Raw genomic sequence first — 21,908 nt, 5'->3', positions numbered from 1 at the left:
TCAGATTGGCTGGAAGTATCTTAGACATCTGGGCCAACAATGGTGGGACACCTGTGGCCTCAGGCGTCATCCTGAGAGGCCTCTGAGGTGTCATCCTCAGAGGTCATCCTGCCGTGTTGCCTCCGGAGGGTCAAGTAGAACACAGACCCGGGCTCCCAGTCCGCAAGTGCCCTGTCCACATGCCTGGTACCATTCTCACCCAGCCACTCTGTCCTGGAAGGGCTGGCTTTTCTGCATACTCCTCTCTCCTGGCTTCAACTTTCCTGCTGTTCCTGGAATTGTCTGGAGCTAAGGTGAGAAGGGACACCTGGGTAGTGGCCCTGTCTGCTCAGCCTCCTGGGCCTGGAGGAAGGTAAAGGCTGGGACCATGCAGACAGCAGCAGCTGCAGGAGAGGCCCTGGATGACTGGAGAAAACAGTTTAAACATCATCCTTTCCCCTTTTTTCCATCTGTTGAAGCATATCCTGGCTTAGGAGCCTGGTGCCAAGAGGATTTGAGGGGAGTGATGTGTGGAGGGTGGGTGGCACGGTTCTAACACTTTTTCACACTCCCTGGGATTGTTTTTTCCATGTCTCTTCCCTAACAGGACTGTGCTCCTCACCCCTCTTCTTGCACAGAGCCTGTAACTCAGTGTGTGTGTGTGTGTGTGTGTGTGTGTGTGTGTGTGTGAGAGAGAGAGAGAGAGAGAGAAACCTGCACCACAGAGCTGCTGTGGAATGTTTGTGCTGCACTGGGTGTGGGGATCAGGGGTGTGGTTTGGTTTTCTGGGTGTTATCTGTAAGGGGCATGTTCATGTGTGCATATTGCAGTAGTCCATGTGTGAGATTTTTTTATGTATGCAACGTGTGTGATCGATGCATGTGCAGTTTGGGAATAAGCACTAAGTAGGAGGACACAACTGGGGATAAGAAACTAAAGGAAAGAGCTCTCAGACTCCCAGGCAAATAACTTATCCTCTGTGCCTCAGTTTCCTCATCTGTAAAATGCTATATTTAAGGGTTTGAAGGGTGTGTGTAGTACGTTACTATGAATGCCGCGGCCCTGCTCCCCGTCACAGGCAAGCCTATGGAGACACGTGCGGTTGCGTGAACGAAATAAGATAGAGCACTAACATACATAAGAAGAGCTCAGAAACCTTAATTATTTTAATTACTGGGGGAACAGTAACCGAGACCCTGGCTCTATGTTGCCATCTTTATTGGGCAGTATTGTCTCCGGGACAGGGCGCCTGCGGGGGCTAGGAGGGAACGCGGGGAGAGGGCCTTGGGGGTGGGCGCCACGAGGGGCTGGGAGCCGACACCAAGTCCTCATCTAGAGAACTGGGCCTTGGGCTCCCGTGGAGGGGCCTGAGGGCAGAAGGAGAGAACGCGCGCGAACGCGAGCGAGCCAGAGACGGCCCTGCTCCAGAGCGAGAGAGAGCTCGGAGAAGCCGGGGTGCCTGCGGGGAGGCGGGCGGGGCTCCAGGGCCGCGGCTGGGTTCCGAAGGCTTGGGAGGGGCTGGATTGCGGCGGAAGCTTGAAGTTGAGAGAATGGCTGGGGCGGGGCTAAGAACGGGGTAGGGGCGGGGCTAAAGTCTGGGGGTAGGACTAAGAGCTGGGAGTCGGTCTGGAGAGGAACTAGGGATGGGACTGAGGGCTGGGCCTGAGCGGCCGAGCTAAGGTTTAGGCCTGAAATAAAGAGGTGGTACTAAGGTTAAAGGTGGGACAAAGAGGGGCCTGGAAGGAGCTGGGAGGCCCCGGATGAAGAGCGCGGCTGAGGCTTAGATTTGGGCTAAGACAACGCAGAGCCAGGGGAGGGTGGAGGGAGGGATTGGGCAAACATGAGGCGGAGTTAAAGGCTGGATTGCGGCGAAGCTGAGATTGGGGTTTACGGTTGGCTCGACCAAGCTGAGGTTCAGGATTGGACTTCTGCGAGGAAGAGTCTTGTAGAGACGAGAACTGGGCTGAGAGCGATGTGGGTCAGGACGACACTGAGGATTGAAAGGTGGACTAAGGAAAAGACTGAGGACAATGCCAGCATCTGGGATGAGAGCAGCACTGGTAAAGAGGGGGCGGGGCAGGAGTTTGGGGGTGGGTTTCGATCTGGGGGCGTGGCACCCAAGGAGGGTTTAGAACTGGGGAGAGCCAGGCGAGGGAGGCGGGGCCAGGGGCTGGACTGGGGCGGAGTTAGGGCCTGGGGGCGGGCTCACGCCGAGCCGTGGACCAATGATTGAGGACTGAGGCCCTGCAGAGTGCCTGCGTGTTCGGTTGAGCCAGTCCGGCTGGAGCCGGAGCTGCCAACCCCTAGTTTGTAGGGCTGGAAGGCGTTGCCGTGTTGCCTCCGGAGCCCCGACCGCCGCCTAAGAAACGCGGGGCCTGGCTGGAGCGCCTGGTCCAGCACCCACCCAGTCGCTAGGTTGGGGAGGGCGGTTCCACTGACTCTGAGGGGAGGAAGGAGTCTGGAGGTTCCACGCGTGACATAACAATCACCACCATGTGTGGGCGGGGCGAGAGCGGCATTTCCCAGGAGACGCGTGCACACTGCACTGCCTAGCTCCTTCCTTCTCCCTACTTCCCTTCCTTTCTCCCTTTCCCCTCCCTTCCTCCCCCATTCATCTGCTTTGGTGCCCAACCTGGAAGCCCGCCACCTGTGCCACAGGGCGGGGGGAGCTCCTCAGCCCGCAGGACTGGGAGGATTCTGTACAAATGAGCATCACCTGTGAGTTTTGAGTTAGGCCCCTGCGCCTGGTTAAATGCCCCTCCAAGAAAAAGACCACCAGCCTCCCTCTTCCTTTCGAGCTGTCACTCTCCTCATTTCATTATGAAGTCCGCCTGTGTCCGGCCACAATTACTTCGGCTGCAGGAGCGCTGCACTGCTGTTCCAGTAGGAGCTCTCCCGCCTGTGAAACTAGAGAGCAGATTGCCTGCCTCAGATCTGAGGAGAGTTACTAAACCCCACCCCTTGGCAAACAGAGTTACGATTTTTAGGGCTTCTTGGGGGTTGGGGAGGAGTTAATCAGCAGACTCTGTCTACAAGCCGCGTTCACAGTGACTCCGGAGAGAGCAAGAACAGTGGAGTCAGATAGAGTTTGAATCCTGACCCTCAGGGTCCAGGCTGGATCTGGGAGATTGTGAAGTCAGGATTGAGTCAAACCAGAGGATGAAGAATTGGCTGTGTTGGAGCTGAAAACCAGGTGCAGTAGGGAAGTGACAGCAGGTTGGGTTTTGGATAGGAACCCCAAGTAGATAGGGCTGAAAGAGCACAGGAACAGCTCATACAGAGCCAGGAAGATTGGGTTTGACTCCCACCTCTACCATCTATTAACTTGTGTCTTTGTTTCTTTTTTTTTTTTTAAGATTTTATTTATTTATTTGACAGAGACAGAGATAGCGAGAGCAGGAACACAAGCAGCGGGAGTGGGAGAGGGAGAGGGAGAAGCAGGCCTCCCCCCGAGGAGGGAGCCCGATGTGGGACTCGATCCCAGGACCCTGGGATCATGACCTGAGCCAAAGGCAGACGCTTAACGACTGAGCCACCCAGGTGCCCCATTAACTTGTGTCTTTGGACAGGTTTTTTATCCTGAGTCTCTGAGTCCCCATCGATAGAATGGATTGTGGTGAGGATTTCGAATCAAAGGCATATTTTAAAAGCCCAGCACAGTGCCTAATGTTGGGAAGATGCTCATCCTGGGTCAATTTTCTTCTTCTAGAAAAGTCTTCTGCTTTGAACCCTGGGCAGAATCTCTAACGCTATAGCTTCTTTGTTGTGCCAGTAGAGGGTTTGTTTTATTCTACTCATGTAGTCGTTCAATCAACCAACATTTACTGGGCACTTTTCATGTCCCAGGACTTGCAGATTCAGAGGCAGATAAAATATGGGCCTTGGTCACATGTTGCCATAGAGTAAGTGCATGAAGTACCACAGCAGGGTAGAGGGGTACAAGACATGTGTGACCAATTCTACTTGGGTAGATAGCATTGTTCTTTCCAAGATGAACAGTTATTTCTGGGGAGGGAGAGGCAGGAGAGAAGGAATGGAGAAGCGAGAGGTGGGAAGAAGGATGAATGCGTGGGAGAAACTTATAACTGAGGAAGGAACCAGGGCCTGGGTTCTGGGGGGCCAGTTATATCATGATAAGGAGTTTCACTTCATCCTGAAGGCAGTGGATGGCTATTGAACAGGAGGAATGTGGAAGACCACTTGGTATTCTAGAAAACTCAGTTTGGCTGCATTGTGAAGACTGCATGAGGGTAGTGAAACAGAAGGCAGAGAGGCCAGGTAGGAGGCTCCTGCAGCGGTCTTAGGGATAATGGAGGTCCGAACCAAGAGAGAGGCAGATGTGGGGGGCAGGTAGACATGGCAAGACTTGGTCATCAAGTTGGTGTAGAGGTGAAGTAAAGAATGATCCCTAGATTTCTAGGTGAGGTGTGTGTTCCTCTCTGAAATGGAAGAGACAAGAGGAGATGGTTTATGGAGGGTGAGGAGAGGATGATAGGCTTGTGTGGGACATGCTGGTCTAAGATGTTTTGGGAAAGTCCAAGAGGATATTGACGGTGCTCAGGAAAGCAGTCTGGATTGGAGACCCTGATTTTTGTCATTTTTTTGGTGGATGTTGAAACCATGTAAGTGGATGACATTATCCAAGAGAAGGCTGTAGAGTCTTTGAGAAGGAGGCCAAACACAGAACCCTGGTAATCACCAATTTTAGGGGTACAGCAGAGGAAAAGGAAACTGCAAAGAAGTCAGGAAAGAACTAAACAGCTAGTCAGAGAAGGAAGGCAGATGAGATGAGAGAGGCCTGTCATGGGAGTCAGAAGAACAGTTTGCAGGAGAAAAGAGATTGATTGGTCAACAGTGTCAGGTGAGATGAGACAAAAAGAAGGCCACTGGGTTTAGCTATTAGGAAATCGTTGGTGGGGGGGCACCTGGCTGGCTCAGTCGATAGAACATGGGACTCTTGATCTCGGGGCTGTGAGTTCGAGCCCCACGTTGGACATAGAGATTACTTTAAAAAAATAAGTAAAATCTTAAAAAAAATCATTTAAAAAAGAAAAGAAAAAAAAAAAAGGAAATAGTTGGTGGCCTATGCCTGGGCTTTTTTGATAGAAGGGCCCAGTAGCTGCCATGTTGTATGTGGCTGGCCTAGAAGAGAGGTGGAGACTCTGAATTCTCTGAAGATAGGGACTGGGCCTCCTTCACTGGTACCTAGTGAAGCTAATATGTCTGTTAAATGAAGGCGTGAATAAATCTGGATTGAAAAGGAAGAGAGGTGGGATATGCAGTGGTAGAGGGAGAAACGGGGTTTATAGAGTGTTTTGTTTAAAGATATTCATTGCCTGTAGGAAAAAAACAAAAACAGTGAAGAGGTAAAAATTCTGGCTGAGACCTAGAATTCAGGTGCTTTGGGCAGGAGGAAGGTGGAGGGGTACTTCCCCAGGCTGGAGGAGAGTTGATGAGGGTGGGAGCAGCCTCAGGTAATGCTGGTGCAATGAGCTGAGAGGAACAGCAGCAGGGCAGGAACTTCCAGGAAGGTGCTGCAAGTTTCATTCATTCATTCAATACATTTTGGGTACTTACTGAGCTGTGGAAAATAGAAGGAGCTGACCAGGGACCTGTAGAAAGATGACCAAGTGCCACTGAAGGCCCTGCTAAAGTCCCCCAAGCTATCAGCTCAAGGAGCAGGACTCAGCTCTGATGCCTCAAAGGACAAAGCTAATTGGGGGAAAGCAAGGCAAGTGGCAGATTCTGCCTTGGTTGCTGATGGAGCTGTGGCCCCAGCCGAGGGACACTGTCTGACCAGCCTCCACACACCCTGGGAATTCCTGGAATTGTCCCTCCTTGCCTAGGCTCTGGCTCACTCCCATTCGTTACTCCAGACTCCGCTCCTGTTATGCTTCTTCCAGGAAGTCTTCCTCATCACCCCCCACCCCCAGCCCTGCCTCTTCTTGTTCTCTGTTCCCACAGGCCTTCCTCCCACCTCCCTTCCCATCAGTGTCTGCATCATGCCGCCGCCCTGAACTGTTCATCCTCTGTGTCCCTCTCCTCTCCCTGAGAACAGGGGCTGTTGGGTTGTTTTCTTTTTTAATTTCCCGCATCTCCAGGGCGCGGGCGGAGCTTGTCAGGGAATGTTTGAGGCATGGATGGCACGGGGAGGGGGCTGCCGCCGCTGCCACTCTATACTCTCTCAGATGTAAACAGGTTAGCCGGCTGGGAGAGAGGACATCGGCTGGCTGGTGTGCCATCTAGCACCAATGCATCTACCTTCTCCTCTGAAGGTGGGTCCGGGGTTCCCCACCGCCCTCACTTGGGAAAACTTGACACTTGGTGGCAGGCAGGAGGGAGGGAAGTGTTTGGTCCTGAACGGGTTACCCGGCTGCCCCAGCCCCAGGCCATCCCCTACTCCTGCCAGGCCCAGGCTGGGAGGGCCCATTCCCCATTCCCCGAGGCCACAGTCACCCTTATCTTTGGCCTAGCACTTTATGTGCACAGATTTGACGTATATGAACTGAGCCCTCTCAACAATCCTGCAAAATATGTATTACCGCCATCCCCATTTTATGGGTAAGGAAATGAAGGCGCAGAGAAGTAACTTGCCCTGGGACGCCCAGCTAGTAAGTGACAGAGCCAAGACTTGTACTCAGGCCGGTCGGATGTCAAGTACAGGGCACGTGCCACTCTGCTGCCCCTTGTCCCCAGTTCAGCAGTGCTGAAGAAGGTGGTGGTGGTGGTGACCCAAGGTCCGGCCTCACGTGCCTTATTCCCCCCAGGATGGAAAGGGGGCATGGGCAGAGAAGCAGAAAGGGAGGCCACCAAGTGGGTCAGGGGTGGATGGGGGACCCGGGGCCCTCACGGCCTGGTGGGGGGAAGGGAGGAAGCTGCTGTCCCCTCATCTCTCAAGTACTTTCAAGGCCACTGGACTAACACACCCCCAGCCTGAGTTACCTCCTGGGGCGTGGCCAGTGTGAGGTCTTGTCCCAGGTCCACCATCATAGAGGCTGGGTAAAGGCTCAGTTCTCCCTGCCTGTCTGGAGGGATAAGGCCACCGTAGCGCCCCATACCAGGCTGGAACTCACCAGTGCCAGCTCACTTCTTCCTGCAGGGGTGGGTGGAGCTGGAGTCCAAGGGGGGACCTGCAAGAAGGCGCCTTGTTCTCTCTGTCCTGGTATGTGAGAGCTTGGGCACATGGAGTCACTTCACAGGCTCACCTTTTAGATGGCAGCCTGAGGGAGAGCCGTTGGTAGACTGGAGCCTTGGGCAGGGTCAGAGGGGAGGCGGCGGGGGTAGAGGATGGGAGAGGGCTGGTGTTGGCCTGAGCAAAAGAGGTGGAGCCTTTCTTCAGGGCTTTCCCCAAATGCCAAATCCTCACCCCAGCGGCTTCGCTGTGTCCAGGGTACCTGTGCTGCCTCCAACCGGTGGCCGGGCTCGGGGTGGGGGCGGGTCCTTCAAGTCTGTGGCCCTAAGGAGATGGGATGGGCAATGGGGCCTTGATGAGTATGGAGCAAAGTGTGAGCATGGGGAATGGGAGAGAAGTGAGAAAGGGAGGAAGGTGTCAGAAGGGAGGCGGATCTTGGAGAAGAGGAGGGGAAAGCAAGCGCCAGAGTCAGGTGGAGAAGCTGAGGGGCCTGACCTTATCTCCCCTCCAGGCCACAGCAGGGCTTGGGGCCGGAGTGACCCTGAGGCTGAGTGGTAGGGAGTGGGCCTCCTGGCCTGTGCAGGTGGGGCGGGGGGCTTCTGAACTGGTGCTCCTGTCGGCCACATGGTTCCACGGTCTGCTTGGCCGGAGGGCCTTCGCCTCCCCGGGCAGCCTGTGGAGGGCTCCAGCAGGTTCAGCAGGAGGCGGGGAGTGGAAGAGGCAGGTGTCATGGGGCAGCAAAGGGGACTCGCTGAGACATTTTCCTGGGAGTCTGTGGGGGAGGATTTGTGCAGGGGACCTGAGGGGAAAGGGGAGTACTGGGTTCCTACGGGGTGGTTACCACTCTGAAGTAGAAAGCTGCCGGGGAAGGGGAGGGTGGGTGGCAGCAGCTGAATCTGGCGAAGCCTTTAGATTGAGCTATGGGAGGGGAGACCCAGAGGTGTGCTGCTGTCGCCACCCCAGGTGAATTCAAGGACCCGGACAGGTGCTGCTGGAAACACAAGCAGTGCACTGGGCACATCATCCACCCCTTCACCTCAGACCATGGCCACCACAACCTGCACCTGCACTCCGCCAGCCACTGTGACTGTGATTCTAGGTAAGGGCCCTCCTTCTTGGGAGACCCGCAGCCCAGAAGAGACTGCTGGGCAGAGCTAGGCCCACAATTTCCCTGTGGATCCCCCTTCAGCTTTGACCTGGCACTGCTAGCCCGGCCCCAGCTTTGTAAACCTGGCTCTGCTCCAGAGCCATAGGGAGGAGGTCTTTCGGCAGCCTGGGCTGAGTCCAGCAGAGGCCAGCTGTCCCCCAGGCTTCTCGCTCTGGGTCCCGGGGGGAGTCACGGAGGCATGGGAGCCAGGCTGAGTCCTCTGTGTGGCAGGCTGAAGGACTGCTCAGAGAAGACAAATAGCGACAACTCCCGAGATGTGGGCCCAACCTGCTCCCGAGAGGAGGGCTCAACATGTTTCAACATCATCCAGTCCCCTTGCTTTGAGCTCATCCCAGAGGAAGTGTGTGTGGAGCGGTTCTGGTATGGCTGGTGAGTGCTGGCAGGCTGACAGGGGCGGCACTAAGGGGCACCGGCCCCCCCCACTCTCTGTCAATCCTCTCTCTCCCTGTCCCCCTCCCTCCCAGGTGCAAAAGCTATAGGCCTGTCTCTGTGGCAGTGATCCACCATCCAGTCCACCATGACTATGTGGCAGACGACCTGAATGAAGAGGAGGAGGAGGAGGAGGAGGAGGAGGAAAGCAAGCCTCCCATCCCGACCCAAGTAGGGCCCGCCACCCCTGCACCCGCTGACACAGGCCTGGGCGCAGTCACAGGTACCCCGGACTCAGCAGCTCCCATCACGATCTGGCGCTCCAAGAGCCCCATGGGAAAGTCCCAAGGCAACAAGGTGATCAAGAAGGTGAAGAAGAAAAAAGAAAAAGAGAAAGACAAGGAAGAGGAGACAGATGAGAAGGTAAAGCCGAAGAAAAAAGTCAAGAAGGGCAAGTTGATTAAGAAGAAAAGCCCGGTGAAATTGGAATCTTCACCTCCAGACTTGAGCCGATCAGTAAGCCCGAGAGAGTTGACCAGGATGTCCGAGTCCAGCCCAGACAGCCGGGAAGACCTGGAGAGTGAGGACAGTTACAATGACCCCAGGCGGGAGGAGCCCTCCAGCGAGGATATTGTGGAGTCTTCGTCACCCAGGAAGAGAGAGAAGAACACGGTCCAGACTAAGAAACCTGGGGCCAAGACCTCACCAGTCAAGGTCAAGAGGAAATCTCCCCCAGGATCAAACCCCAATCTCAGTTGAGGCCAGGGCGTCCACGGTGAAGAATAAATGCGTCAAGCCTGTAGCTGACCCCCTGCTGCTGTTCTCTCTCCCTCCAACCTGTCCCTGGGGCTGGGGGTGAGCTCTGGGCATAGCTGGAGCCAAGGGGCCAGGGGGCTGCAGGGGTTTCTGAAGGGTAATCTGTCTCTCAGGAGGGAGTCCATGGGAACGTAGGAGGGAGGACAGAGGGGGACACGGCCTGTTTCTCTGTAACATCCTAGGCTCGGGGCAGGAGAGGAGCACATCTGGGTGGGGTGGGAAGGAGGCTGCCCGTCTCCTGGGAGACTGGTCTGTGTGCAATCCGCTCAGGGACAGGCAGTGCTGTCTGCAGTGACACCCCTAATAAATTGAACCTTTTAACCCACTCTGTGCCACTGTGCCTGGCCTCTCCCTCCTCTAAGTGGCCTTCAGGAAGATGCTGGTGGCACCGAAGGGAACATGATCTTCCCAGCTGGTGTGTCCCCACTCCTGCTAGGCCCTTCCAGACCTCTGTGCTGAAGGGAATGGAAACGAGTTCCTGGCAGAAGAGCAGCCTTTCCCTCCCAACTCTTGTCAACAGCCAAAGAGGTCTTGACTGACGGGATGAAGTCCAGATGGGAGGCTTATCAAGTTTGGGCAGTAGTGACCTTTCCTGATTTCTCTGCTGAGCCCCAAGCAGAGGAAAGGGAGAGGGAAAGCCTCACTTTCCCAGCACCAACTTGCAAAGCTGTGAGGCGAGGCCCTTCTGAAGAAACACGGCATACGAGGAGTCTAGAACACAACGAGGCAGTCAGGCTGGGGGAAGGGGCCAGGGCCAGGGGGCTGGCTGGACCAAGCTGGTAAGAGGGGGGACTGGCCTCCCCTGCCACCGCCTGGCACCTCCTTTTCCAGGGCGTGTGTGGGAGCAGGCGAGCATGGGGCCCATCCTGGGGCAGCCGTGCTTGTGTAGAGACGCTCTACTATCACAGACCAAGGCCCAGCTGGCAAAAAGAGCCGGGGAAGAGGTGCAGGGGCTCGAGAAACCGGAAGTTACGCGCAGCCCCTCTTCACTGTGCCAGAGGAAGCGAGCGGGTGCAGATGGTGGGCTGTGTGCAAGTGTAGTAACAGCACCTAACGGGTCCTGGGGCCTCACGAGGTCCTAGGCCCCGGGCTGAGCGCGCACACGTCCTCTCTCGGTCCTGGCAGCTGCCCGGACGAGGCAGGTATCGATCACTCCATTTTACAGAGACAACAGGCACAGGGCTGGGGAGCGGAGCAGGTACGTGACCCCAAGCAGTCAGATACAGAAGCTGCTTGCTGTTCAGAGTCACTGTCTCTCTGATGGCCTGGAAGGAGTCAGGGGGAGCCCCCAGAGCTCCACACACTGCTTTGAAAGCCACCCTTCAAGAGCCGGAGCGTTGGAGAGAAAGGCTTTGCCAAGTGCTCTGTAGAAACACTGTTTATTCAAATGACAGGCAGGAAGCGGAGGCAGCAGCAGGTGGGTGAAGGCGGCCAGGCGGGCATGGGGCAGGTTAGCACTGCTCCCCCAGGTCCCCTGCAATTCTGCTTTGCTAGCCACCCAAGCTGTCGGCATCAGGGTCAGAAATACTTTCCCTCCTCTCCCTCCTGCCCCAAACTGAATAAATAGCATTCCTCTCCCCTCAAGAGCTGGGGGAGACTCATGTGCTGAGCTTGGTGCCCCAGGGTCACAGCCCAGAGTCAGGTGAGGGCAGAAGCTCAAAATGGCTTGTAGGGAGCAGAATACAAAACTGTTCCACTCTCATTCTCGTCTTCCTCTTCTTCCTCCCCGCCACACTCCCCTCCCAGCCTGGTCCCGGGACAGGTGGTCGGTGAGGGCCTGGAGTGGGAGAATTGTCGCCTAGCGTACACTGAGCTCAAATTCGCAAGGCCGTCCAGCTTGTCACCCATCCAGGCTGACCACCAAAGAGAATGTCAACTCACGCCACTTTATGGACAGAAAAAGAGGGGCAGGGAGTGAGGCAGTGGGCGGCTGGGCCTCTCCCAGCCTCAGAGGTAACCAGAGTCCTAGGAGCGGGCCCCCTACCGATCCATCTCATCCAGGAGCGGGGTGGCATCGCCGGCAATGGACATGGGGGTGCTTTCGATCATAGGGCTGGGGGAGGGCCGGGGTGTCAGCCGCTGCTTCTGTTTCCGCCGCTCGGCTTCCTTCTCCTGGAGCCACTGCTCTGCCATCTTCCCCCAGTCGATGGCGGCGTGGCTGCTGGACCTGGAAATGGGAAGAAGGGGCCTCTGAGATCAGGACCCTCCGGGAGCTCGCTAGAAGGAAGCCTTCCCTCACCTGTCCTTACAGAAAGCAGCCGTTGCCGGCTGCCCCGTGGCCCTCTTCTGTCTTCTCCCAGAAAGCAGTCATCCAGAGCTATCGCCTGGGTCACAGCTCTCACGAGGTCCAAGGCCCCTGCCTACGCCGAGCCCGCTGGAGGCTGGCGACACCTGCCCCTAGGAGCCTGCCCTGTGCCACGGACCACATACTTACTTTGGCTGCTGCTGCCGTTGCCGAGAGCTGGAAGAGGGCTGGGGCTGGGCCTGGGCCGCCTGGGGGGTGGTGCTGGCCTGGAGCTGGTGGTACTGTGGTGTGGTGATGGGCTGGCTGGGGGTTGTGTACGAGTAGCTGGGGGTCATGAGCGGTGTGGCCACTGGCTGCTGGGCTGGCGTTGGGAACACCTGGAGAAAGGAGAACGGTCAAATGCGGATGGGCTTGGGGCTTATTCGGACTTGCTACCAACTTCCGGCAAGCTGAAAGCTGGGGCTCGGCCCAGAGCTTTCCAGCTGACCAACATCTCTTGAGCAGTATGTGGTCCCAAGCAGCAGAGAGAGGCCAGCAGGATGGGACCTGGCACAACAACCCTCAGTCCTGGCCACGTGAGGTTTCCAAAGATCCCAAAGGACCATGGAAAAATCAGACCTTACTCCCTTTACCCTCACGTGGGCCCAGGGCAAGGGACCGTGGGTTGCAGACAGTTCCTACGGCTGTGGCGACCCCATCTGTATGTCTGAAGGCCCCTGTGGTGGGCGCTGCCAGAGGCCAGTCTATGGACACGGGTCAGTAAAGGAGGGTCGGGAATGGATGATCATTCCCGTTCAGTGTTCTCCATCCCCTGCAGGGAGCCTCGTCCCCAAGCCACGTACGTGGTAAGCGCTGCTGCCCCCTCCGCTGCCGCCATAGCCATACTGGCTGGAGGCCCACTGGGCTGGGGTGGCGTTAGGGTTCTGTCCTTGGCCTGTCACGGCTGCAATGGCACTGAACATCTGTGAGGTCATGTTCTGGGGCAGGGCATTCACAGCTCGTGTCAGATCTGTAAGCACACAGAGGTGGGGGATGGGCACATCAGAGGTCAAAGTCCTTCTGGTGCCATCCCTCCAGCTCCCAGTCCCAGACATGAGCTCCTCACCTGCAAGGTTGATGTTGGCTGGGGTGGCGTTGATAGAAGCGGGTGTCCGGGTCCTGCTGCTGCTACTGGGGGTGATGCCTGTAGGAAACGGCCAAAGTTAGTTACGTCCCTCCAGAAACCTATTTCTGGTTTCACAACGTAGGGGGCTAGAGGACGTCTGAGGTGGGTGGAGAGAAGGGAAGCTGCGTCGGCAAAGTAGATGCCAGGAGGCTGGAGCAGAAGTGAGGCAGCTGCGGTGACAGCTCAGGCCTTGCCCCTTCCACAGTGGCAAGTGAGCATCCGGATTCAGGGCCTAGCTGTCCCTTTAAGCACACCCCAGAGCGCAGAACTCACCCGGGACAGGATCCTGGTAGTGATCCTTAAACCATCTGAAAAGTCCATTCACAGTAGGGAAGATTTGGCCCCGGTACCGGAATCCTTCGGGAGTCACTGTTACATATTCTATCCTGGGATTTTGGAAGGAAACATGCGTCAGACACCACTTGGGGTCAGCCCTGAGAGAGGGGCCAGAACAGATCTCCACCATGTGAAGAAGCCAAGCTGGGTGCTGGGGGGGAAAGGAGAGATGAAAGAGCCCCGACTCTGTCAAAGGAGGCCGCACTCTGAGGAGGTGAGCATGGTCAAGGCCAGGAGTCAGCAGCCCCTGGTATGCTAGGACAGGTCGCCAGAGGATGGCCTGCAGGGGGCTGGCCCACCATCCTGCCACCATCCTGGGCTGCAGGATGATGGCAGCACATGCAGGTGAGGGTAAGACTGAGGTCACAGTGTCAGGGTTGGAGGGGCCTCCCAGGGCAGCAAACACAATTCCCCATGAACTGGAATCTGGAAGCACCCCTGTTCAGGTGGGGAGTCTGACCTTACTCAACACTGCGGTGCAGGGAGTACGTGAGGATGGGCTCTGTCACTCGCCACCTAGATGACTTTATGTGAAGTTACTAAACCCGAATCTCAGCTTCATTTGAAAATGAGAGTAACAACCCTTAAACCTTTAGAATTGAGTGTGAGGAATAAATGAGACGGTGCACAGGACGCACTTAGCATGGTGCCTAAATTACGGTTTTGTTCGATTAAGGGTAACTGTCAATTACCAACAGACAATTACAAAAGCACCAAGTTCTCATTTATATGTAAGTTGAACCCTGCTTCCTAAATCTAATGACACTCAAGTGTCGTTAGTTTGGCAACACAAGGAGTCTGCATGCCTTCCTATGGAAAGTTATCATGGTGCCTTTACTCCTTTGTTTAAAGGTCCCTTGTTTGTTTAACTGTTTCTCATGGGACAGTGTCCAGCCAAGAGCCCTGGCTGCCATCCTCTGGAAGCTGAGTCAGAAATGGCTTCTCAGAAACAATATTCCACATGTGCCCAAGATGGTGTAGGGTCTAGAGTCTAGAGTTTCTTGTCACCAGCCACTGAGTCCCTACCTACAGTCTATACTGTTTATCATGTGCAGGCAATAATAGGCAGACAAGAGCAGAAATGCACTGGCCTTGGCCAAAGGCCAAAGGGGGGATCGGGGCACAGAGAAGGCCGGTAGAATGATCAGTCTGGGTAATAGACAAAAAGCAAGCAGATCCAAAAAAAGAAAAAAGGAAAAAGGGACTTTGGTTCAGAGTGAGCTCTAAAGGGACCCAGACAAAGGAATATGTAGAAGGAAGGAGAGGGGAGTCAATGGTAGGAGGAGGAGAAGCTCTTCTGACCCAGCGCTTCAGTGCAGGCAGTTCTTTAGCACATTACGGCGACCATGAGCCGCCATGTGCTCACCGCCCTGGCCAGCGCAAAGCAGAGAGGGAAAAGGAGAGACCTGTGTCCTGGCCCCCATCTCTGCCAGTCAGGTGGGGAGAGGCTGGTCATTTCCATCACTCCTTGGAAGAGAGAAGAGGTGAAGGAAACTTTCTCTCACAGGGCTGAGGAAAGTATCTTTCTTACCGAATCTTTGCCCTTTTGCCTCTAAATCATCACCCTCTATCCTCAACTCCAACCTCCACTGCTGGTCTAAACAGGTTAAGAGGGGAAAGACAGTCAGGCAGAACCAGACAGAGGACTGCTCCAGGGCTAACTCCCCTGCTAGCCTATCTGCGGACCCCAGCGGCAGCACCTTCTCAGCACTAGTACTCACCTGGGTTTACCCCGGGGCTGGTATCCCAGTAGGAACTTGCCGGGCAGTTCCTTGCAGGCACAGATGAAATAAGGGATGAAAGTGGGCTTCTCCTTCTTAGTTTTGATGAGCAGCTCTTCTAATTTCTGGGGGTAGAACAAGAGGGAGAGGTTGGGATAGCAGCATGCTCGGTACACAATGTCTGGTACACACACAAGGCACCCCTCTTTCACCAGCAGAACATCCCCTACACTGAAGGGAAACCAGACATACTGAAGTGACCGGGAGAGGTCACGCCTTGAAGAGCCCTGGACTCACCTTACGGTCACCACCACTGCAGTCCTGATAATACTTGTGGTTCAGGAGGTCCCGGGCAAAGGACGCCATGGGCTGTACATAGCGAGCAACAATCTCATCCAAGTCTTCAAATTCCTGTGGGGAGATGGTAAAGGCCCCACGGGTCACATTGCCAGCTGAGACTCCTGGCCCTTCACCCAATCCACTCAGAAGAGAACCCATGGGAGGACGTGGACTTCCCAGCCCTGCTGTGGCCTCACTCCACTGCAAAGTCCCCTCCATTGATCCAGCTGTTTCAGTTGTGCCCAGATCTATCAGCTTACAAGGCTCAAAATCCTTTAAACTGTAACTTCGATCCTCCCCTGCTACTTGGGAACAACAGGGAGCTTCATAAAATTTTTCTCTACTGAAAACAAAAAAGGGAAACACGTGTGTGTATGCGTGCGTGATCATTTGCTTCTGCACGTGTATTTTCTCCTCTTCCTCCGCTGGCGCTCTCTAGGTAGCCTATTTTAAAATTTAGAGAACACAGAAAAAGGAGCAAAATATATAAAAATTGTTATCAAATGACTCATCTCATAATCAACCTCCTGTTCTGTTGCTCTGTGCAGCTAAAATACATACAACGCACATAAGTCACTAACGTCAGCTGAAAGTAGCCAGAAATGGCTTGTTTCTGGAAGCAGGACAGGGGATGGGTAGTGGGCAGGAGCTGGCTCTCACCTCACTGTTGATCCACAGGGTGGCTCCCAGGCTGAAGGCATTTTCCTTGCCTTCTTCCCGCACATCCACGTGTTGGTAGATGCCATCGCTGACCTTCCAGGTCACGGTCAGGTGATTTTCACCCTTGCTACTTGGGCGGATGATCACGTCACCCTGGTCCATGGTCTCCATCATCTTTTCTGCTTGCTTGAAGTTTATATTATGGAAGGATGGGTGTGCAATCACTCGTTTGATGTATGCTGAAGAGGGCAGGAAAGAACAACAGATCAGGTGAGGGGACTGGGAGCCCAAAATCATGGGACAAATCGTGGCTTCATTTCTGACCCGCTGTCAAATTCTGAGACTCCTTCACCCTCACCGACCTGGATTCTCTGATGTGAAGGATGTGTGAACCTGGGCTCCTAAGGTGCTAAGAAAACAAGCCTTTAAACGTCACAGTGCATTAGCAAAGAACGTGTGGCCCGAGAAGACCCTGGCTTCCAGCCCTGCCACTGACTCCATCCATGATGTCTCTGGGCTTCAGCACCTCAGAGCTGAGCACTCACTCCCACCGGGGCACAGCCATCAGCAAGCGCATCCTGTGGAGGGAGGGCTGCCGAGACCTGGGCTGCACAGGTGTGGTGGTGGCCACACTCACTGGTCCGCTGCTGCTTCCGTTTCATGTCCTCCTCCTGCTTGTGGTCTGCTGCTTCGGCATCAAAGTCATAGTAGGTGTCCTTGGGCAGTTTCCACTCGTTGTTCCTGTCCATGAGGTCTGAGGTTCGGCAGGTAAGGTCGGCGCTAAACTTCTCAATGTCAATCTTCATGATGCGGCAGTGAACGGTCATTCCCACCTAGATCCACAGAACATTTGAGCTGGAAGGGACAAAGATGATCTAGCCCGATGCCCCATTTTACGTGTGAGAAAACCAAAGTCCAGGCAGAAAGACGGGACAGTGACTTGCCTAAAGCCAGCCAGCTAGCAAGTGACTGATCAGGAGCTCAGTGCTGAGTCTGGTCTGCAGAACACGGGCCATGCCCTGCACAGATGCCTCTCATTCTAGGCAGGAAAACCAACTGGGGCTGACTGTGTCTACCCTGCCACTGGCACTCTCCCCTTCTCCCATAAAGTTACCTAATTACTGCTCCTGGGGTGCAATCCAAGTCTGGCTGCCCTTTTTGGAGGGGAGGCAATATAAGAGCTTTCTGTTCTTTCCCCTTGACTTGAGTCTTTCTTCGAAACAGCGGCGCGAGCCAGTCACATGGCATGGCTCTCCTTTCGAAAATCTCCCTAGCTTCCTTTTTCAGGAAGATCTTTCCCCAACCTTCCTAACTCCATGGTTCTCAGGGGTTCATGACACTTAAAACCACAGCATTTGGCAGATCTGGTACCAGCCATGTCACCAACTAACTGGGTGATCCTGGAAAAGACACTCAAATTTCTCTGGAAAAATAAGGTCCCGTTTCCTTCCCCATCACGTTGTGAGATTAGAGACAACAGACGTAAATGTCAAGTGCTGGTATCTAGTGGGTGCATAATAGATGGCAGCTGGCAGGAGATGAGCACAGAGAGCTTAGCCTTTCTGCTTCACAGCATGAAATGCTGGGCCCTGCTTCCTGCCTGCAGACTAAAGCCCAGCTTCCCACACAGGAAGAGAGAGCCCTCTCCCGAAGGGCTGGCAACCCAGTGAAATCTCACAAAGACAGTGAACAAAAGCTGCTCCTCATTCACATGCTTCGCACCCTGGCTTCTTTCAATTAGTTATAAATCCTCCTGACACTCTCTCCCTACCAGCAGCCACTGGGAACAGAGCCTCACTTTTGGGGGGCACTGCCCAAAGTTCCGGAGCACCCAATTTGGGCGGCTGAAAGCCCCACTAGATGCCTTAGCCCGGTCGTTCATCTACCTTCACTCGCTCCTCCGGCCGCTTTACCACTTTGTCACTGAGGAACTTGGTGGGGATGAAGCCGGTGACACCATTGTCTAGCCGTGTCTTGACCCCAATGGCCTGGCCTGGGCATGAACCGCTGTCAAAGTGGTTCCAGACCTGAAAAGTACATCAGGAGAGGAGCTTGGTCATTAAGATTCTGGAGATCACATGTTCAAAAAAGAGCTGCCAGAGCCCTGCAATTTCTTACCATAACACCTGGCAATGTGGTCTGAAAACACAATGACTCAGCCACCCACCAACACAGATTCCGAACATCCCTGATGTTCCTTGACTCATAAATGATGTCAGTGGCTGGCACCGCTGGCCATCAGAGCTATCCCTCATGTTAAATCGAATCTATACATCTCTCTAGCTGCGACTGAGGCCCCTTCTCCCACTTTGTTCAGACACAAGAAATATACATGCCAGTCTCCGCAGAACAACCCATTTCAGTGAACCAGGCGCCCCCTGGCTTTCTTATAACCTGGACAAATCCCACCAGCTTCCTTTATTAGGTAAAGTTCAGAAATTATCTCTTTCACAGACTGCCTGATAACATTTGAAGACTCAGAAAAAGCGTTCAGGGTGGCTTTAATGACTTCCGACCATCAGAGAGGCAGATAATGTCTAGAAGAAAGTGGGACAAATTAAAATGTGTGTGGAAAATGGAAAAAAATCAAGACAGCCTATAGATACCTTCTAACTAGCATGTACGGGGACACTGTGCCTCCCCTGTAAGTAAGAAATGCACGTCTTTGTATCTCCAATCTGGTTGAGTTAGATCCCCAGAGAATGAGAAACTCAGGTTAAAGGCGGAGCCAGAATAGAAGGAAGCACACAGATTTCGGACCAGCATTCCAAGGGACTTCACATTAGACCTGTATGTGTTCTAGTCCTCTTCCCTCTCTTGTGTATTTGTTTGGTAAGAGCACCACCTAAAACAGCCCAATTCTTGACTCCTTTCCAGGGCATAGAGAACATTCAATCGAGGAACTCCAGTGACCACAGTAACACGGCAGCACGTACCTCACTTAGTTCAGGGAAATTGTCTTGCTGACAGAAGGGGCACTGCCAGAGCCCCGTCTCATCATTGCGGATTGCCTGGTCATAGCTCTCACCCTGGGGACGCCTGTGGGCAATGCCAGTGACGTTGCAGATGATGAGCTTTCCTGCGGGAAAGGGCGAGGATAGGGAAGGAAAGAAAGGAATGGGGAATAGGCTAAGAAAACTGGAGGGGTGACTCCTTCCCACTGACTTTTTAGTGACAGAACATCTGTCTTACAGCATCTCCACAGATTTCCCTCACATCCTTGAGAAGGCAAATCTTCCCCTGATTTGATGACGGGAGAACATGAAGCCTCAATGAGTGATTCCCTCAAGATCCGGCAGCAGCAGGTTAAAGGCACAGTCTGACCCTGGACTCAGTTTTGACTCCTAGTCCAGGGCTTTATAGTTATAATCTTCTTACAGGCTCCCCTGGTTTTTTCTCCCTACAGACCTGCCTCATTCTGTTGGAATCATGGCTTGGTTTGAATGTATATAGTAAATGCACCCCCCCCACCCTTACATATCCTTCTCCAACTGAAAACTAGACCCAGAATTTACCAATGTAGAAGGTCTCTGGTGTTTCTTTGGTTAACATATTGAAGATTTCCTCTGTGTTGGGAGAGCGGTAGGCTGTACGGAGGTCCTTATACCGGCAGCTCAGCTCCGCCCGGATGTCGTACAGGGTGATGTGTTTGTCACCGTAGCCCTGCGGAAGAAGCCCATCAGAAAGAACCTTGCAACCATTCCCCGACTGGAGCCACAGGGGCTTTCAATGAAAGGAATAGGCCAGTTGGCCCCTGTCAGGGCTTCTCTTCTCTTTTTCCCCTTCAACATTTATGACAGGAAATTTTCAAACCTTCTCTTAATCATGCAATGTTCTAGAATAAAAATGCCTCAGAAAACCCTAATGTGTGAAATAGACACATGCAAAGCTGTGCTATTGGAGAGGAGGAGAGAAGGCTTAGAAGGAAACTTGACTATTGCCCCAACCCCCCTGTAGTAGCCACAGCAGTTTGAGACTTCCTTGGCTCCTTAATAAGTAGACTAAACACTTGAAAAACCCAGTATAGCCTGGGGAGGGAGAAGAGAGAATCGAGTTTCCCATGTTAACAGTATCAGAGGTTTTCTTGAGACTTGCTGCCCAGGTCTCCTCCCAACCAGGGCACTTGGGATGATTTCTGTGCCAGGCCTCTACGCTGTCACCCACCTGCCTCTCCAGTTCTTCTGCAAAGGCATCAAGGTCCAGGTCCTTGAGTCGCTCTGGGTTTTCCAAGATCTCTTCGAGGGCTCCTGCAGGGTTGGCGTCCTCAGCTGATTCATCATATTCGAGAGCATCCACTGCCATCTTCCTGGCCCACTCATAGGTCTCAGGGTGGACTCGGGAACCATCAAGAACTTCAATGTATGAGTCAGTGCTGAAGGAAAGGCAGAAAAGGGGCAAGGATATAGAACGAGAAGCTTCTAGCAACAACCCAAATGTCCACCAATGGGGAACTGGTTAAATAAATTAGGGTACCTCCATACAATGGAGTACTATACAGCCATTAAAAATAATGAGGTAGGTCTATGTGTGCTGACATGGAGAGATGACCACAATATACTGATACGTGAAGAATGCACTGCAAAACACTATGAACCGTATGACCCCATTTTTGTAGTAAATGGGTAGTTAGTAAATGCATAGCAAAAATAAAATTTAGGAACGTTGTAGTATACACCAAATTGTTATGGTAGTTATCTCTGGGGGGTGGGATTATGGGGGACTTCCACTTTCTGCATAATACTGCTATACATTGAATTTTATATCACGAACTTAAATAAGTGTTATAATAAGATAAAACAAGAAGGGGGAAAAAGACTTCTGACAATTTGCTGGCAGCTATTTTCCCCCATAAAGCCTTCCCAGGCTGGTCTCGCCCGTGCACTCACATGGACCTATGTTATTCGTGGAGTGTTACAGCAAAGCTGGGTGGAAAATGAAGTTTTAGAACTTGAAGCCTATTTCCCCACTGATTTCCATTACTGAATGAGGAGCTATGTGCCCGTGGAAAAGATCCTCCAAAGACTGAGTTGATAACTTCTGGAGAGGAAGAGGTCAATAGTGAAGTCCAAAGTCCAAGTGAATAGAACTTTCTCTCAATAACATCATCTCAAAACATACCGAATCTCTCTCCCCCTTCCTTATTTCCTCATACCCCCACACTCCTTTTCCATTGCCCCTGCTAGTCCCACCCTTATCTAATCATGGCAGATCATAACAGAACATGTTTGTGTTTACTGAACAAAGCCTTGTATGTTTCCTGTCCTTAATTTAAAAAGTAAGTTGGTTCTTTTTAGGTTTTTCTCACACAAAAAAAGCTTCATATAATTGAACCGATCTTTTCCATAGGTCAGAGGCTCTTGACTTAATAAAGGTTCCTCACCTTTGCTTTAAAATATTTAATTCAAATACCTCGGGCCCTTTGACAGCCCTAATTCCCTGAATCCCCAAAGCAAAGCCCAAGGGAATTCCTCCTGGCCCACCCAGGCAGAGGGCATCACCTGTCCCCCAGGGAGGCCGTGTCAATCTTGAGGAAGCCAGCACAATTCATGAAGACTTTGGGACCCATGTGGCACATGGTGACCAGCTGGGTCCGGCTCTCGAGCCTGGTGTTGTTTTGCTTCAGGATCTAGGGGAGAGGTGTGGAGTGAGCCAGAGCAGCAGGCAGGCCCCACTCTCCCCGCCTGCTTTCAGGTTCCTGGGAAACCCTCCGTGATGGAAACTCTGTCCCCATGCCTCAGTATCTAACTGGGCACTATTCCTACTGTCTATATTTAAAAAAATTATTTTAGTGGGCGCCTGGGTGGCTCAGTCGTTAAGCGTCTGCCTTCGGCTCAGGTCATGATCCCAGGGTCCTGGGATCGAGTCCCGCATCGGGCTCCCCGCTTGGCGGGAGGCCTGCTTCTCACTCTCCCACTCCCCCTGCTTGTGTTCCTGCTCTCGCTGTGTCTTTCTCTGTCAAATAAATAAATAAAATCTTT

At 53.4% G+C, this 21,908-nt stretch overlaps 2 protein-coding genes across 7 annotated transcripts in view; one reads left to right on the top strand and one right to left on the bottom strand.

Annotated features, from left to right (window-relative positions):
• Window positions 1–1,571: 1,571 nt before the first annotated feature.
• On the top strand, window positions 1,572–9,455 carry PROCA1 (protein interacting with cyclin A1). 5 transcript variants are annotated; one of them, XM_081805439.1, is made up of 5 exons: window positions 1,572–2,039; window positions 6,168–6,254; window positions 8,075–8,210; window positions 8,490–8,648; window positions 8,744–9,455. In XM_081805439.1, the coding sequence occupies exons 1-5, from the start codon at window positions 1,952–1,954 to the stop codon at window positions 9,405–9,407; spliced, it is 1,134 nt and encodes a 377-aa protein (XP_081661565.1). In that variant the 5' UTR covers window positions 1,572–1,951; the 3' UTR covers window positions 9,408–9,455. The 5 variants fall into 5 exon arrangements, with proteins under 5 accessions (XP_081661565.1, XP_081661567.1, XP_081661568.1 ...); XM_081805440.1 differs by lacking the exon at window positions 1,572–2,039 and adding an exon at window positions 2,162–2,697; XM_081805441.1 differs by lacking the exon at window positions 6,168–6,254.
• Window positions 9,456–10,827: 1,372 nt separating this feature from the next.
• SUPT6H (SPT6 homolog, histone chaperone and transcription elongation factor) overlaps window positions 10,828–21,908 on the bottom strand; it is a 33,065-nt gene continuing 21,984 nt past the window's right edge. For both annotated transcript variants that reach the window (XM_081805438.1, XM_081805437.1), the window contains exons 24-37: window positions 21,429–21,556; window positions 20,095–20,302; window positions 19,446–19,593; window positions 18,867–19,009; window positions 17,817–17,957; window positions 16,568–16,763; window positions 15,931–16,169; window positions 15,229–15,342; window positions 14,932–15,056; window positions 13,148–13,260; window positions 12,815–12,892; window positions 12,552–12,718; window positions 11,899–12,086; window positions 10,828–11,631 (exon numbers count right to left, since the gene is read on the bottom strand). In XM_081805438.1, the coding sequence (XP_081661564.1) occupies window positions 11,445–11,631; window positions 11,899–12,086; window positions 12,552–12,718; window positions 12,815–12,892; window positions 13,148–13,260; window positions 14,932–15,056; window positions 15,229–15,342; window positions 15,931–16,169; window positions 16,568–16,763; window positions 17,817–17,957; window positions 18,867–19,009; window positions 19,446–19,593; window positions 20,095–20,302; window positions 21,429–21,556 (2,175 nt within the window). In that variant the 3' untranslated portion in view covers window positions 10,828–11,444. The remainder of the gene's footprint in view (window positions 11,632–11,898; window positions 12,087–12,551; window positions 12,719–12,814; window positions 12,893–13,147; window positions 13,261–14,931; window positions 15,057–15,228; window positions 15,343–15,930; window positions 16,170–16,567; window positions 16,764–17,816; window positions 17,958–18,866; window positions 19,010–19,445; window positions 19,594–20,094; window positions 20,303–21,428; window positions 21,557–21,908) is intronic.

The sequence above is a fragment of the Leptonychotes weddellii genome, chromosome 15 (genome assembly GCF_054177405.1).
Source record: "Leptonychotes weddellii isolate Sample4059 chromosome 15, ASM5417740v2, whole genome shotgun sequence".
In the NCBI taxonomy this organism is placed as follows: Eukaryota; Metazoa; Chordata; class Mammalia; order Carnivora; family Phocidae; genus Leptonychotes; species Leptonychotes weddellii.
This window is presented reverse-complemented; position numbering and strand designations above follow the sequence as displayed.